The sequence below is a fragment of the Thalassophryne amazonica genome, chromosome 7, assembly GCF_902500255.1.
Source record: "Thalassophryne amazonica chromosome 7, fThaAma1.1, whole genome shotgun sequence".
Classification (NCBI taxonomy): domain Eukaryota; kingdom Metazoa; phylum Chordata; class Actinopteri; order Batrachoidiformes; family Batrachoididae; genus Thalassophryne; species Thalassophryne amazonica.
Genome location: NC_047109.1, coordinates 118,028,932 through 118,046,812, shown reverse-complemented (window position 1 = coordinate 118,046,812; position 17,881 = coordinate 118,028,932). Strand labels below are relative to the sequence as shown.

The 17,881-nt window shown below is 43.0% G+C and overlaps 1 protein-coding gene across 2 annotated transcripts in view; it reads right to left on the bottom strand.

Moving 5' to 3' along the window:
* Window positions 1-17,881, bottom strand: part of bckdhb (branched chain keto acid dehydrogenase E1 subunit beta) — a 156,085-nt gene that overhangs the window by 26,105 nt on the left and 112,099 nt on the right. For both annotated transcript variants that reach the window (XM_034175413.1, XM_034175412.1), the window contains exon 9: window positions 379-465. In XM_034175413.1, coding sequence (XP_034031304.1) covers window positions 379-465 — 87 coding nt within the window. The remainder of the gene's footprint in view (window positions 1-378; window positions 466-17,881) is intronic.

Here is a 17,881-nt window from a genome sequence, read left to right as displayed (position 1 = left end):
GGAGGAGGACACGGCTAGAACTGGCAGTCTGCAGGGTTATCACTTCTCGTATAAATACAACTTTATTCTCATAATATTATGACTTCATTCTTTAAGTCTTAAAAAAAAAAAAAAAAAACCTCAATGTGGCCCTAAAACGCTGTCATATTAACAAAAGGTTGGTGATTTTTTTTTTTTTTGGCACATTTATTGGTTTGGCCTTTCAGTTCTTCCTCTATTTTATTTCAAAATATAATTGCTGACAAACTTTTTGAAAACTGCAGGGGGTGAATGCCTCAACACACACCTGCCCCTGAGAACTACAGATTGCTGCTCACATCTGTCACACACACACACACACACACACACACACACACACACACACACACACACACTCACCTGTATCGCTGAGCTGATTTCAGCCGCAAACCCTCCAGTTACTGGAGCTTCGTGACTGATGAGCAAACGTCCAGTCTTCACCACGGACTAGGAAGCACAGACACACACACGTGGACATTTGCAGCTGGTTCAGTGTTTCACTCCTTTACTACTCAAACTACACCATATGATTGTAAATAAATGCAAAATTAATGTGCTGCTGGCTTTCAAAAGAGCATCACTCAAGCCAAGTGAAGGCGACATTTTCATTTGCATAATAAAAAGCTGCAGAGTCACAAAAATATATTAATGACTGAAGGTGATAAATTTTAAATTCAAACTAAACCGTGAGGAGTAATTTATTCAGGATGTACAAAGGCTCACCTGATATTTCCCCGTAGACGTATGTGAAAATTTCTAATAGCATAAAGGCTTATATCAAGTTGATTGTGTCACTGTAATTGAAAGTTAAGTGAGTGCTGTGTAAGTGTTTGGATGACGGACGTCTGCATGTGAGACACCACACAGAGGTGAAAGACTAGCAGCGGGTTGCATATATGGGCCGGGAGGCGGGAGTTACCGCCTGCGGTGGTGTGTTATATCTGCTTACTCGCCCCAGGCTGCATCTGTCAGGCTGTGTAAGAGTGCACATGTACAAAAGCACATGACATAGCACTTTGAGCTGCAGCTCTGATTTAGGCTGGTACATGGAGCCAATGAGGACAATCATGGACATTAGAGGTCTCAGACTCAGAGCCATTTACATTTGGGTTTTGTATAACCCGTCATTACTGCAGAAGGATGCCTCTGCTCCACCCGTTATCTACCACAGTATAAAACCAATACTATACTATAATCTCCTCCACTTGCCACAGGTCCAGACCAATGCTATATCTGTGCCCTGGTTTGCAACTTTCGTCAGCCTTTCCACTGCTCCATCCAGTTGTTTTTCTGTTTACTGTATAGCAATAAACAGTCTGTTACAACCTATGGGTCATTACATCTCAAATCACCAAATTTCTGACCTTCAGCTATGTGCTCCTGATTCACGGCATGTGGTCTTCTTACCACCCACATACACCATATAAAACATCAGGACGGTATTTCTGAGAATCTGCATGTTACGAAAGGAGGTGTGGGTCACTTTTTACTTCAATGTGTGTTTGAGAAAATAATACAAACTGCCCTCAGCCATATGTTTGTTAACTCAACTGTCCACTGGATCAAGAAGAAAATCCTTGAGGAAACACTGGATTTGTTATTCAGAATGTGCTCTTTCCAACAGTGCAATCCATTCCACAGAGCCCCTTGACATAACTTGGTATTTTACAAATGAAACACAGGTGAGATATGATATTTTCCCCACATTTTTAAGGACTTATAAGTGAGAAGATTTAATTTATGTTTGTTAAATAACTAAATTGCTGCCTAAAAAAAACAAACTGTGTGCACCCTCAAGCTTTTACAGGTTTGAATTTTGTAGTGACATACAAGAAAACAGATCCTTGGCTCTCACTGCGGTATTGTATCACTTCCTGTTCCGGAGCACAGCGGTGTTTTTCTGTATCTGTTAGCTGTTTAATCTGCGCAGTTAGATTGATCTAGTTATCTAGATTACGATTTGTTTCCCAGTGTAATCTTCACGTGCCTTAACTAAAGCACTCCTTCTGCTGAATCACCTCTAAATTATTTACACATTATTCACTTTGCGTGTTTTTAGGAATCCGCTAGCTTAGCGTAGCTACTAGCTCTTAGCCGATTTAGCATGGCGGCTTCTCCTGTCTCTCCCGCAGTTTTCTGCTCTGGGTGTGAAATGTTTAGTTATTCCTCGGCCTCCTTTAGCAGTAACGGTACTTGTAATAAGTGTAGCTTATTCGTAGCTTTGGAGGCCAGGCTGGGCGAATTGGAGACTCTGCTCCGCACCGTGGAAAATTCTACAGCTAGCCAGGCCCCTGTAGTCGGTGCGGACCAAGGTAGCTTAGCCGCCGTTAGTTACCCCCTGGCAGATCCCGAGCAGCCGGGAAAGCAGGCTGACTGGGTGTCTGTGAGGAGGAAGCGTAGCCCTAAACAGAAGCCCCGTGTACACCGCCAACCCGTTCACATTTCTAACCGTTTTTCCCCCACTCGACGACACACCCGCCGAGGATCAAACTCTGGTTATTGGTGACTCTGTTTTGCGAAATGTGAAGTTAGCGACACCAGCAACCATAGTCAATTGTCTTCCGGGGGCCAGAGCAGGCGACATTGAAGGAAATTTGAAACTGCTGGCTAAGGCTAAGCGTAAATTTGGTAAGATTGTAATTCACGTCGGCAGTAATGACACCCGGTTACGCCAATCGGAGGTCACTAAAATTAACATTAAATCGGTGTGTAACTTTGCAAAAACAATGTCGGACTCTGTAGTTTTCTCTGGGCCCCTCCCCAATCGGACCGGGAGTGACATGTTTAGCCGCATGTTCTCCTTGAATTGCTGGCTGTCTGAGTGGTGTCCAAAAAATGAGGTGGGCTTCATAGATAATTGGCAAAGCTTCTGGGGAAAACCTGGTCTTGTTAGGAGAGACGGCATCCATCCCACTTTGGATGGAGCAGCTCTCATTTCTAGAAATCTGGCCAATTTTCTTAAATCCTCCAAACCGTGACTATCCAGGGTTGGGACCAGGAAGCAGAGTTGTAGTCTTACACACCTCTCTGCAGCTTCTCTCCCCCTGCCATCCCCTCATTACCCCATCCCCGTAGAGACGGTGCCTGCTCCCAGACCACCAATAACCAGCAAAAATCTATTTAAGCATAAAATTCAAAAAGAAAAAATAATATAGCACCTTCAACTGCCCACAGACTAAAACAGTTAAATGTGGTCTATTAAACATTAGGTCTCTCTCTTCTAAGTCCCTGTTGGTAAATGATATAATAATTGATCAACATATTGATTTATTCTGCCTTACAGAAACCTGGTTACAGCAGGATGAATATGTTAGTTTAAATGAGTCAACACCCCTGAGTCACACTAACTGTCAGAATGCTCGTAGCACGGGCCGGGGCGGAGGATTAGCAGCAATCTTCCATTCCAGCTTATTAATTAATCAAAAACCCAGACAGAGCTTTAATTCATTTGAAAGCTTGACTCTTAGTCTTGTCCATCCAAATTGGAAGTCCCAAAAACCAGTTTTATTTGTTATTATCTATCGTCCACCTGGTCGTTACTGCGAGTTTCTCTGTGAATTTTCAGACCTTTTGTCTGACTTAGTGCTTAGCTCAGATAAGATAATTATAGTGGGCGATTTTAACATCCACACAGATGCTGAGAATGACAGCCTTAATACTGCATTTAATCTATTATTAGACTCTATTGGCTTTGCTCAAAAAGTAAATCTTGTTCTGACTTATGGTATGGAAATAGAAGACTTAACAGTATTCCCTGAAAACTCCCTTCTGTCTGATCATTTCTTAATAACATTTACATTTACTCTGATGGACTACCCAGCAGTGGGGAATAAGTTTCATTACACTAGAAGTCTTTCAGAAAGCACTGTAACTAGGTTTAAGGATATGATTCCTTCTTTATGTTCTCTAATGCCATATACCAACACAGTGCAGAGTAGCTACCTAAACTCTGTAAGTGAGATAGAGTATCTCGTCAATAGTTTTACATCCTCATTGAAGACAACTTTGGATGCTGTAGCTCCTCTAAAAAAGAGAGCTTTAAATCAGAAGTGCCTGACTCCGTGGTATAACTCACAAACTCGTAGCTTAAAGCAGATAACCCGTAAGTTGGAGAGGAAATGGCGTCTCACTAATTTAGAAGATCTTCACTTAGCCTGGAAAGAGAGTCTGTTGCTCTATAAAAAAGCCCTCCGTAAAGCTAGGACATCTTTCTACTCATCACTAATTGAAGAAAATAGAACAACCCCAGGTTTCTTTTCAGCACTGTAGCCAGGCTGACAAAGAGTCAGAGCTCTATTGAGCTGAGTATTCCATTAACTTTAACTAGTAATGACTTCATGACTTTCTTTGCTAACAAAATTTTAACTATTAGAGAAAAAATTACTCATAACCATCCCAAAGACGTATCGTTATCTTTGGCTGCTTTCAGTGATGCCGGTATTTGGTTAGACTCTTTCCTCTCCGATTGTTCTGTCTGAGTTATTTTCATTAGTTACTTCATCCAAACCATCAACATGTTTATTAGACCCCATTCCTACCAGGCTGCTCAAGGAAGCCCTACCATTATTTAATGCTTCGATCTAAATATGATCAATCTATCTTTGTTAGTTGGCTATGTACCACAGGCTTTTAAGGTGGCAGTAATTAAACCATTACTTAAAAAGCCATCACTTGACCCAGCTATCTTAGCTAATTATAGGCCAATCTCCAACCTTCCTTTTCTCTCAAAAATTCTTGAAAGGGTAGTTGTAAAACAGCTAACTGATCATCTGCAGAGGAATGGTCTATTTGAAGAGTTTCAGTCAGGTTTTAGAATTCATCATAGTACAGAAACAGCATTAGTGAAGGTTACAAATGATCTTTTTATGGCCTCGGACAGTGGACTCATCTCTGTGCTTGTTCTGTTAGACCTCAGTGCTGCTTTTGATACTGTTGACCATAAAATTTTATTACAGAGATTAGAGCATGCCATAGGTATTAAAGGCACTGTGCTGCGGTGGTTTGAATCATATTTGTCTAATAGATTACAATTTGTTCATGTAAATGGGGAATCTTCTTCACAGACTAAAGTTAATTATGGAGTTCCACAAGGTTCTGTGCTAGGACCAATTTTATTCACTTATACATGCTTCCCTTAGGCAGTATTATTAGACGGTATTGCTTAAATTTTCATTGTTACGCAGATGATACCCAGCTTTATCTATCCATGAAGCCAGAGGACACACACCAATTAGCTAAACTGCAGGATTGTCTTACAGACATAAAGACATGGATGACCTCTAATTTCCTGCTTTTAAACTCAGATAAAACTGAAGTTATTGTACTTGGCCCCACAAATCTTAGAAACATGGTGTCTAACCAGATCCTTACTCTGGATGGCATTACCCTGACCTCTAGTAATACTGTGAGAAATCTTGGAGTCATTTTTGATCAGGATATGTCATTCAAAGCGCATATTAAACAAATATGTAGGACTGCTTTTTTGCATTTACGCAATATCTCTAAAACCAGAAAGGTCTTGTCTCAGAGTGATGCTGAAAAACTAATTCATGCATTATTTCCTCTAGGCTGGACTATTGTAATTCATTATTATCAGGTTGTCCTAAAAGTTCCCTAAAAAGCCTTCAGTTAATTCAAAATGCTGCAGCTAGAGTACTGACGGGGACTAGAAGGAGAGAGCATATCTCACCCATATTGGCCTCTCTTCATTGGCTTCCTGTTAATTCTAGAATAGAATTTAAAATTCTTCTTCTTACTTATAAGGTTTTGAATAATCAGGTCCCATCTTATCTTAGGGACCTCGTAGTACCATATCACCCCAATAGAGCGCTTCGCTCTCAGACTGCAGGCTTACTTGTAGTTCCTAGGGTTTGTAAGAGTAGAATGGGAGGCAGAGCCTTCAGCTTTCAGGCTCCTCTCCTGTGGAACCAGCTCCCAATTCAGATCAGGGAGACAGACACCCTCTCTACTTTTAAGATTAGGCTTAAAACTTTCCTTTTTGCTAAAGCTTATAGTTAGGGCTGGATCAGGTGACCCTGAACCATCCCTTAGTTATGCTGCTATAGACGTAGACTGCTGGGGGGGTTCCCATGATGCACTGTTTCTTTCTCTTTTTGCTCTGTATGCACCACTCTGCATTTAATCATTAGTGATCGATCTCTGCTCCCCTCCACAGCATGTCTTTTTCCTGGTTGTCTCCCTCAGCCCCAACCAGTCCCAGCAGAAGACTGCCCCTCCCTGAGCCTGGTTCTGCTGGAGGTTTCTTCCTGTTAAAAGGGAGTTTTTCCTTCCCACTGTAGCCAAGTGCTTGCTCAAAGGGGGTCGTTTTGACCGTTGGGGTTTTACATAATTATTGTATGGCCTTGCCTTACAATATAAAGTGCCTTGGGGCAACTGTTTGTTGTGATTTGGCGCTATATAAAAAAAAAATTGATTGATTGATTGATTGATAGTCTGGAGCCTCTCATGTCTTCTGGCAAAGTGCTGCTGAAATTTCATGTCTTCTTTAGAAGAAGGTCTTTCTCTGATCCACCCCACCATGAAGTTGCACAATTTCTCCAGTCGCAGCCACAGAAGGCGACAACTCCTTAACAGTTCTCATAGGTGTCTTGGTGGCTTTCCTCACAAACTGTCTTCTTGAATGGTTTTTGAGAACTGCTTCCTCTAATAAAGGGTTAGTAACCGAGCGTGAGGTCTGCACAGGAAACTATCAGACCAAGCATTAGTGAGGTTAATAATTCACTTATTATATGGCTGTTTTTGCAGCTGCATTGACATTTTGCATGTCCACTTCGAGCTCATTTGCTGTTAATTCCTCTAGTTCAAACTCGTCAGTATAATAAAATTTGCTCAGAGAATGGTCCTCTTCATCGCTCTTAATTTCTCTGTTCACATTTGTTTAATTTACTTTTAAATTTCTTCTTTAATGATGGAAATGTGTGTCGCCTTGGTCCCTGCTGGGTCCTGCCTCTTTTTCTGTCTCTTTTCGGTTGCGGAACTGATCATCACAGCTGTCACTCATCATCAATTTCCATTTCAATTTATTAATTTATATAGCGCCAACTCACGACAAAGTCACCCCAAGGCGCTTCACACAATTCATAACACAAAGTAATTTAAAATCAAAATTAAATTCAAGAAAAGCACAATAAAAAGAGAAATCACAGTACAATAAAAAGAAATTACAAAGCAAACATAAAACCAAATTAGATTAATGATAAGACAGTCTAAAAAAGTGGGTCTTCAGTCTTGATTTAAAAGTCTCCACCGTGTCAGACTGCCTAATAACAGCAGGTAGATCGTTCCAAAGAGTCCGCACGTCTTTCATTAAAAAATCTCCTTTAACAGTGGAATATCCGGATAAAATGCTGAAACCGACTTCTTCTGAAACTTCTCTGTTCTCTCACGACGTCCTGGATCAATAGAGCCTGAAATGTGGAGGTTTTAAGCTTGAAACAGGCTGATGATGCTGCCTGAGAGCGCAGCGCAACGTCTCGCACCGTGAAAAGTCCTTAAAGCGACAGAATCACCTCAAAATCTCTCATCAGCTGTTAAAATTTTCACTGAAAACCAGCTTAATTTTTCGAACCATGTCCACTTCGATGTGTCTCACAGGTTTAGAAAAAAGTTTGATCAAACAAAGCGCCAGTCTCTCAGCAACTTCTTCTTCTTCTTCTTCTTCAACTTCCTTCAAAGGAATTCCGACGAGGGGCTGGACGACTCCTCCCACAAGGACTGCCTACAGGCGAATGACGTCACCGACAGGCATGGAAAAACTCACGCATGCGCACGAGGGTGCAAGCATGTCTGACGTAAAAACATATGAATGAAATCCATATAGTTTTTGAAAAAAATAAAAAGGACCTATACTTTACGGACAGCCCTCGTATATGTGTATGTATATGTGTATGTATGTTGATGTGTGTATGTATATATATATATATATATATATATATATATATATATATATACTCAACAAAAATATAAACGCAACACTTTTGGTATATATATATATATGTATATATATTGATATCGGTTTAGGTGTGTAGGAATCTATGTGTATATGTGGCAAAGGGTATTACTGGTTGTGGGGAAGAAGGGGTAGGGATAAATAAGCTGATGCTTCACCCTACCCCTTTTCGGACATGTTGGGTACACAGTAGGAACTTTTTTGTTGTTGTCTTTACTGATCTATCTTGTAATTGTTGTTGTATCAAATGTTCGAAATAAACAGTTTTCATTCATTCATTCATTCAGGTCGGTTTAACAAAAAAAAAAAGGTAAATATTACAGACATATGCTCTTTAGGGGTTTAGCGGGGGGAAAATTAAGATAAAGCGAAATAAAACAATGAATCAACGAAGCAGCAGATCAAGGCACTGCTTCGATCTACAAATCACTGCTTCGATTGGTTCAAGGTTCAAACCAAAGCCGCGCTGCAGAAAAGTTGATTACAGACCCGCTGCAGGGTCTGTAATCAATGTAGAGAAATGATAATTTTCCTGACGAACACGCCAACAACACGGCCACTCTGAAGGACCGATAAGGGAATTGTTAAGTAAAAAGGTTATTGATGTTGGTGGATTGAATCATTTCTGGACTTTGACTTTTTGACCATTTTTTCCACCCCCAAAATGAAATGACTTTGTCCTCAGCTGGCCCTCATCCAAATCAGATCAAAACTGTTCTCCCTATTTTGTTCATACATGGCCAAACAGAAGTAAAAACACCCCCCACATGCACGCCAGCACATGGGTGTAACAACACGTAAAAACCAGCATGTACAAGGAAACAAGTGACTCAACGAGAATCCTTGTGCCCGCTGTGGGATTGGAGCTGACTTTTCCACTGAAACCCTTACTGCAGAATGCACACTTCATTTGAATGTGAGGGTGAATCATCACCTCGTGCTTGCTCCCCTTACAACCACAAAAAACCAACACTGTCTGTAACTAAACAAACCTCTGGTGCTGTAAATTAAACCTGACATCGCCCCCCCACCCCCAACGGAGCACAGTGTATCAAACACAAGATCATTCTGGAGATTCAGGCTGACATTAAACAGAAAAATGTTGACATTGCTGTGGTTCTTGTTTTGGCCGTGAAGCACAAAATAACTGTGTCAGTCCTGCACACTGGTATCAGAGGTGAGTGAGCACGGTATCGCCCGGCGATGACACCAACACACGCATTCTGCAGGCCGAAAGACAGATCGCCCCTGAATATGGAGGCATTCACAAGCTCAAAGATTTACAAGCTCTGAATTCAACATCACTGCAGGAAAACACGATTTAACATCAGCTTAACAATCACAGGTGAAAGAGTTCAGCATGCAAAACTCGCTGATTAGATGACACCACCTTCAGGAATGTGGAGGTTATTACGACAACAGCTGGCAACACGTGCAAGAGGAGGAATTAGTCGAGGGGCTGAGACGAGGCCGGCGTCTTGATGTGACATGTTTCTGTTAAGTTAGTCTTCGTGCACTGACTCATGCAGGTCTGGCACAGTCCTGCTGCTCAACGTTCTGCCCCACCCTGAAGCTACACTCTTTCCTCATGTTACGCAGCACACAGAATGTCATAAGTTTCATTTCAGACTGGCACACCAGCTGTGCCCTCATCTCCCTGCTGAGAAGACGTCCATCCACAGTACCTGCTGCGTCAGGAGGACATTCTTCAAATGCTTTTGACACGAGAGGAGTCTGCTACTGTTTTGGAAACATTGCAGGATAGAATTTCACACTGGGAACTGGGGAGAAACTCGTTACCCAGTTAGGAGAACTGTCCCAAACTGCTGCTTCAGCTGAATGTGGAGTCAGTGGCATGGTGCTGGTGAGCTAGCATATGCTTGTTCAGTCGGTCAGTCAAGAAGCTGTGCTGCACGTCAATATTTAACGACAATAAAGATGGTAAAATGTTGTCATGTGTGGGAACAAAACTTGGCCTAAGGCACAACGGCAGTGAGTTGGAGCCGCTGGCTTTTAAATGGCACTGTAACTGTAAAGTTCTTGTCTGGTCAGTGAACTGAACAAATGAAACTCTAGTTACAACTCCAGAGTTCCTACAGCTGACTTTCAGAATGCCACTTGGAATGAAATTTAAGACCAACATCACAACAAGGAAGGTGCACAACTGAGTGCTGTTTGAAGATTTGCCTGCACAGGTTTGAGGGTCTGGGGCGGAGGTGTCGTGGAGACGGGGGCAGAACTCCACACACAGACACACTCACACTCTCACTCACAACGACATACTTAGAGTTTCCAGTTCACCTAACCTGCGTGTCTTTGTAAACCCCCAAACAAACATGGGGAGAACACACAAACTCCACACAACACAAAGGTGGGAAGCAAACCTGGAACCTTCTCGCTGTGAGGCAACAGTGCTAGTCTTCATAATTTACATATTTTAATTTACATAATTTTATACTGACAAATTGACCCTTTGAGTTAAAAAAAGAACTGCATGACACCAACGTTTAGAGTGTTTATTTGTGTCATATTGACAGTGGAACCCTAACCCTAACTCAGCCACATGGGGTATGCAGCCAGTACATTCTGAGTGCCGGTCCCAAACCAGGATAAATGAGGAGGGTTGCATCAGGAAGGGCATCCTGCGTAAAACAAGCCAACCCAACTATGCAGACTAAAAATCGAATTTCCATACCGGATCGATCACGGCCCGGGTTAACAACGTCCGCCACCGGTGCTGTTGCCCAACAGGGTGCCGGTGAAAATTGGGCTACTGCTGGGCGAAGACAATGAAGAAGAGAAGGAGAACGTTTCCACAAACAGCGGGAGAAAAAGAAAACTAGAAGGGTGGAAATGAGAGTGGGGACTTTGAATGTTGCTAGTATTACTGGTAAAGGGAGAGAGCTGGCTGATATGATGGAGAGGAGAAAGGTAGACATATTGTGTGTGTAAGAGACCAAGTGGAAGGAAAGTAAGAGCAGGAGCATCGGCGGTGGGTACAAGTTGTTGTACCATGGTGAAGACAGGAAGAGAAATGGTGTTGGGGTCATTTTAAAGGAAGAGTATGTTAAAAGTGTGTTGAAGGTTAAGCGAGTGTCTGACAGGGTGATGAGTGTGAAGCTGGAAATTGAAGGGGTGATGATGAATATCATCAGCGCATATGCCCCACAAGTAGGTTGAGAGATTAAGGAGAAAAAAAGATTTTTGGAGTGAGTTCGATGAGCTGGTGGAGAGTGAACCCAAGCATGAAAGAGTGGTGATAGGAGTGGACTTCAATGGGCATGTTGGTGAAGAGAACAGAGGTGATGAGGAAGTAATGGGTAGATATGGTATCAAGGATAGGAATGGGGAAGGACAGATAGAAGTTGATTTTGCAAAAAGCATGGAAATGGCTGTGGTGAATACCTACTTTAGGAAAAGGGAGGAGCACAGGATAACATATAAGAGTGGAGCAAGGTGCACACAGGTGGACTACATTCTTTATAGGAGATGCAAGCAAAAAGAAATCAGAGACTGTAAGGTGGTAGCAGGAGAGAGTGTCATTAGACAGCATAGGATGGTGGTTTGTAGGATGACTTTAGAGGTAAAGAAGAAAAGAGAGTGAAAGCTCAACAAAGAATCAGAAGGTGGAAGCTGAAGGAGGAAGACTTGTGTGAAATTTAGCGAGCAGGTGAGAGAGGTACTGGATGGAGCAGAAGCAATTTTGGACAGCTGGAAAAGTACTGCAGATGTGGTGAGGATGACAGCTAGGAAGGTACTGTGTGTGACATCTGGACAGTGGAAGGAAGACAAGGAGACTTGGTGGTGGAATGAAGAGGTCCAGGAAAGCATAAGGAGAAAGAGGTTGGCGAAAAAGTTTTGGGATAGCCGGAGAGATGAAGAAAGTAGACAGGAGTACAAGGAGATGCAGCGTAAGGTGAAAAGCAAAGTGGCAAAAACGAAGGAAAAGGCATTTAGTGAGCTGTACAAGACATTGAATAGTAAGGAAGGAGAAAAGGACTTGTACTGATTGGCCAGACAAAGGGACAAAGCTGGAAAGGATGTGCAGCAGGTTAGGGTGGTAAAAGATGCAAATGGTGATGTTCTGACAAGTGAGGAGTCTGTGTTGAGAAGGTGGAGGGAATATTTTGAGGAGTTGATGAATGACGAAAATGAGAGAGAGAAAAGACTGGATGAAGTGGTGAGAGTAAGTCAGGATGTACAAGAGATTAGTAAGGAAGAAGTGAAGGAAGCTATGAAGAGGATGAAAAGTGGAAAGGCAGTTGGTCCAGATGACATTCCAGTGGAGGCATGGAAATGTCTAGGAGAGATGACAGTAGAGTTTCTAACCAGATTGTTTAATAACATCTTGGAAAGTGAGAGGATGCCTGAGGAGTGGAGACAAAGTGTGCTGGTTCCTATTTTCAAGAACAAGGGTGATGTGCAGAGCTGCAGTAACTACAGAGGCATAAAGTTGATCAGCCCCAGCATGAAGTTATGGGAAAGAGTAGTAGAAGCTAGGCATAGAAAACAGGTGAAGATCTGTGAGCAGTAATATGGTTTCATGCCGAGAAAGAGCACTACAGATGCAATGTTTGCTCTGAGAATACTGTTGGAGAAGTACAGAGAAGGCCAGAAAGAGTTACATTGTGTGTTTGTGGACTTAGAAAAAGCTTATGATAGGGTGCCAAAAAGAAGAGCTGTGGTATTGTATGAGGAAGTCTGGAGTGGCAGAGAAGTATGTTAGGGTAGTGCAGGACATGTACAAGAATAGTGTGACAGCGGTGATATGCACAGTCGGAATGACAGACTCATTCAAGGTGGAGGTGGGATTACACCAAGGATCAGCTCTGAGTCCTTTCTTGTTTGCAGTGGTGATGGACAGGTTGATGGATGAGATCAGACAGGAGTCCCCATGGACTATGATGTTTGCAGATGACACTGTGATCTGTAGTGAGAGTAGAGAGCAAGTTGAGTCTAGTCTGGAGAGGTGGAGATATGCTTTGGAGAGAAGGGGAATGAAAGTCAGAGTCCATGTGTGTGAATGGGAGGGAGCCCAGTGGAATAGTGCAGTTACAAGGAGTAGAAGTGGTGAAAGTAGATGAGTTTAAATATCTGGGGTCAACTGTTCAAAGTAATGGAGAGTGTGGTAGAGAGGTGAAGAAGAGAGTGCAGGCAGGGTGGAGTGGGTGGAGAAAGGTGGCAGGAGTGATTTGTGACCAAAGAATATCAGCAAGAGTGAGAAGAAAGTTTACAAAACAGTAGTGAAATCAGCTATGCTGGACAGCTTAGAGACGGTGGCACTAACAAAAAGAAGGAGGGAGAACGGAGGTGGCAGAGCTGAAGATGTTGAGAATCTCTTAGGGAGTGACAAGAATGGACAAGATTAGGAATGAACATATCAGAGGGACAGCTCAGGTGGGACGGTTTGGAGACAAAGTCAGAGAGGCGAGATTGAGATGGTTTGGATGTGCAGAGGAGGGACCCAGGGTATATAGGGAGAAGGATGCTGAGGATGGAGCCACCAAGCAGGAGGAGAAGAGGGAGACCAAAGAGGAGGTTTATGGATGTGCTGAGAGAGGACATGCAGGTGGTTGGTGTGACAGAGGAAGATACAGAGGACAGGGTGAGACGGAAACGATTGATCGTTTTGACCGTTGGGGTTTTACATAATTATTGTATGGCCTTGCCTTACAATATAAAGCGCCTTGGGGCAACTGTGTGTTGTGATTTGGCGCTATATAAAAAAATTGATTGATTGATTGATCTGCTGTGGTGCCCCCTAATGGGAACAGCCGAAAGACAAAGAAGAAGAATGACAGTGGAAGCCTGAAAGAAACTATGAGCTGCTTCCCGCTGAAATGATCATTCACTGGCTCCTCCTCTTTTTGCTCCAAATGTAATGGTTTCTTTTAAAAAGGCCAGGCATAACCTCCCTCTCTTGATTTTACTGAATATAGATTCATCTGTTTTTAAGTACTCCTCCTAACACATGAAGTCACTCAGTGAAAACCAATAACCTGTGTTTGCTCCGTGCCTCTGGCCCTCAGATAGCAGGGGGCTCCTTGTCGGTCACGTCTGGTTGAAGCTGGGCTGGACAGCCGCTCTAATGGCTGCAGTTTTACTCCTCATTGTGCTGCAGGCTGTCATTACATGCTGGAGTTGTTCTGCTGGCTGCAAGGAAATGCCATGTTTATTGCCATTCCCATACACACCCAAACCTAATGAGCCACATGGAGCTTATCCTCTTGCCTTCACTCAAACCTTTCCTACTTCCGTGTGTTTAACGCCCCTCACTGTAGAGGGCACTGGAACAAAGCTGGTGTACATCAAGCCTAAGATACTCTGAAAGTATATTTTCAGTCTGGAGAAATCACAGGTTAGCAGTGCTGGTACGGATGCGCACGTTTCTGTGGACCGCAGACAGGAAAGTAACCCACCTACTGAGTAAGCAGACTGGTAACAGTGGTGTGGGAAAAAAACTCCTTGATTAGAGAAAGAAGCTTCAAACAGACCAGACTCAGTGGGGTGATCAACTGCTATGAGAACACTAACAAAATAGAACAAAAGTACATCACAGGATTGACAGAACATGCAGTGACTGAAATACTGCAGCTAGTCAACCACATACCCAATATTCACTATGATGGATGGCAGAAGAGACAACCAGGGGGTGGGGACTAGAGCTCCACCATGAATAAGTCAGTGACTGTCCTGATGTTATATAAGTCATTGAAACAGGACACCACCCATCTCTCATCCAACCACGATGCATGGACAACCTTCCCACAAGATGTCCCCAAATCCCACAAGACAGGTCTTGACTTCAAGGTTCCCATATGTAGTACAATCGCACTCAGACACGAAGTGTCAGTTCACCCCACAACTACTCACATTCCCCACTTTTACCATCACATATTAGCATGTTTCACAGCTTTCGAGCCACAGAATCAAGTTAAGTCATTTCACGTTACTTGAAGGTCACATATACAAATAGAAACCTTAAAAGCAAGGAAGTCATAACTCCAGGAAGTCTCCACTTTTCTGTGTGCTGTCCCCATGCGGCCACAAGAACTATTAGGATGATCCAGCTGCTCCCTTTTCAGCCAACAACACAATCCTCAATGAAACACTGTATTTCTTCTTCCATCAAATGACATCCGTCCTTCTCAAATTCATCATTTCTCTCATCCAGTTGTCCATTTCCCCCCCTTCAGTCACTCCATGCAAGCCACAAACATGCATTTATGCTGGTTTTGCTGGTTTCCTTTCGTGACGTTTATGTCCTCAGTCCCAGTGCTCCCCAACTATGCGGCTTCACCGCGACCAGGCTGGCAGCCAATGACCTGCTGTGACCTCAGAGGTCAGAACCATCACTCTCCCACGGTGTGTACATACTCGGTCACACGCAGTAACACTCCCAAAAGTGAGGTGCTGGAACGGTTTTGCCATCATATCATCAAAAGGAAGACACGGACATATTTACAGGCTAAAAGACAAACGCCACCAGTCGTGAGGGCTGAGCGCTGACTCATTATAAAAAGACACTGCTAAGACTATTTGAACAAAAACAGTCCACACTTGGAGTTAAACTGGGCTGTGGTTTGACTTCTGGGGCAGAATCACATAACGTGCTTTCAAATGACTTTTTACAGTTTTCAAAACACATGCAAGTGATGCCAGAAGATGCTGTCAGTGGCTCCACTTATTTGTTGAATCTGTATTTTTACTCCACTAAGCTGCTCAGGAGTAACGTAAAAATAGTGATGACAGCAAAAACACACACTCACACACACCCGCACAAACGCAGGCGCAGCAGCGTGCACGAGGCTGCCCCATCTTCCCACACAGCATGCCTTGCCTACCCTCAGGCTGTCCATCAAACTGTGACAGGAAGACAAAGTTTAGCTATGTGCCGCCACCGAGGAGTCGACCTTGCCGCTAAGTCTGCTGGCCTCACTCCCTTACGCTGACCCTGTAATTGTGCGGCCACCGCAGGGTCCTCATGCATGTGCCAACATGTGATCTTTGTGACAAGTGAGAATTGAGACAAAGCTTGTCTGCTTACTGAGGCCTTTAAAGTGGCATCATGCGATTATCAGAGAGGGGCGAGTGCTCGGGAAACCGGAGGCGGCTTTAAATCACAACACTGCCACTGCAGGCTGGGAGGAAAGACGAACAGGCTTTCAATACTTTCTCCCTCTTCGAAAGAGTGAGAGAGCAGGAGAATGAAAGAAGAAGAGGAGAGCGAGCGTGTAAAACAGTCTCGGTGCTGGGCACAGAGCCAAGCCATGCCCCGGAGGAGCCGGGACGCCAGGAGAGACCTCAGACAGAAATAACTCCAAACATCCCATAAAGACCTATTAAAACTAATTCAACTCAATTACTCTGAAACATACACACACACCTTTCTGCAATGCAACGTACCAACTGTGCAGGACACACAAACACTGAATTACTGCTGTACACACTGCGCCTCTCTCAGGCTGCTGCCCACATGGACACCGACAGAAAGGTAGTAAAAATGATTAATTATTTAAAGCCCTATAAAGTCTCATAAAATACAACAAGGGTGGTTTCTGTGGATGTAACATCTCAGCTGTGAAATACTGAATATCTGAAGAAGTCCACTGGAAACACTGAGGATGCAAACCATGTTGAACACAGTATTTAAAATAACCACTACAAAGTTGAACCAACTGATGCTTGTAAAAATTAAAGCGTCGAATTTACATTTGCTCAAATGTCTTTTTGCTACTGAAAGGCTTTTATTGTGACAGACAACACCTCATATTTTCAAATACAGGAAGTACTTACCACCAAATGAATGCCCTCCTTTTATTGGGGGGGGGGGGGTCACATTTTGGGTGTGTTTTGCTGTTTCATTATAAGTCACTCTGACCTCCACAATCACATCTCCCTGAACATCCAGGTTTGACTGATTAACATTCTTTATATTGCCATCTTTTACAACCCCAATTCCAATGAAGTTGGGACATTTTGTAAAATGTAAATTAAAAACAGAATACAATGATTTGCAAATCCTCTTCAACCTATATTCAATTGAATACACCACAAAGACAAGATATTTAATGTTCAAACTAATAAACTTTATTGTTTTTGTGCAAATATTTGCTCATTTTGAAATGAATGCCTGCAACACGTTTCAAAAAAGCTGGGACGGTGTGACAAAAGACTGGGAAAGCTGATGAATGGTCAAAGAACACCTGTTTGGAACATTCCACGGGTGAACAGGTTAATTGGAAACAAGTGACTGTCATGATTGCGTATAAAAGGAGCATCCCCAAAAGGCTCAGCCGTTGACAAGCAAAGATGGGGTGAGGATCACCACTTTGTGAACAACTGCGTGAAAAAATAGTCCAACAATTTAAGAACAATGTTTATCAACGTTCAATTGCAAGGAATTTAGGGATTCCATCATCTACAGTCCACAATATAATCAGAAGATTCAGATAATCTGGAGAACTTTCTACACGTAAGCGGCAAGGCCAAAAGCCAACACTGAATGCCCGTGACCTTCGATCCCTCAGGCGGGACTGTATTAAAAACCAACATCACTGTGTAAAGGATCTTACCGCGTGGGCTCAGCAACACTTCAGAAAAACAGTTAACACAGTTCTTCGCTACAAGTTAAAACTCTACCATGCAAAGTGAAAGCCATACATGAACAACATCCAGAAACACTGCCGCCTTGTCTCAGCCCGAGCTCATTTGAAATGGACAGACACAAAGTGGAAAAGTGTGCTGTGGTCTGATGAGTCCACATTTCAAATTGTTGTTGGAAATCATGGACATCGTGTCCTCTGGACAAAAGAGGTAAAAGACCATCCAGACTGTTACCAGCTAAAAGTTCAAAAGCCAGCACCTGTGATGGTATGGGGGTGTGTTAGAGCC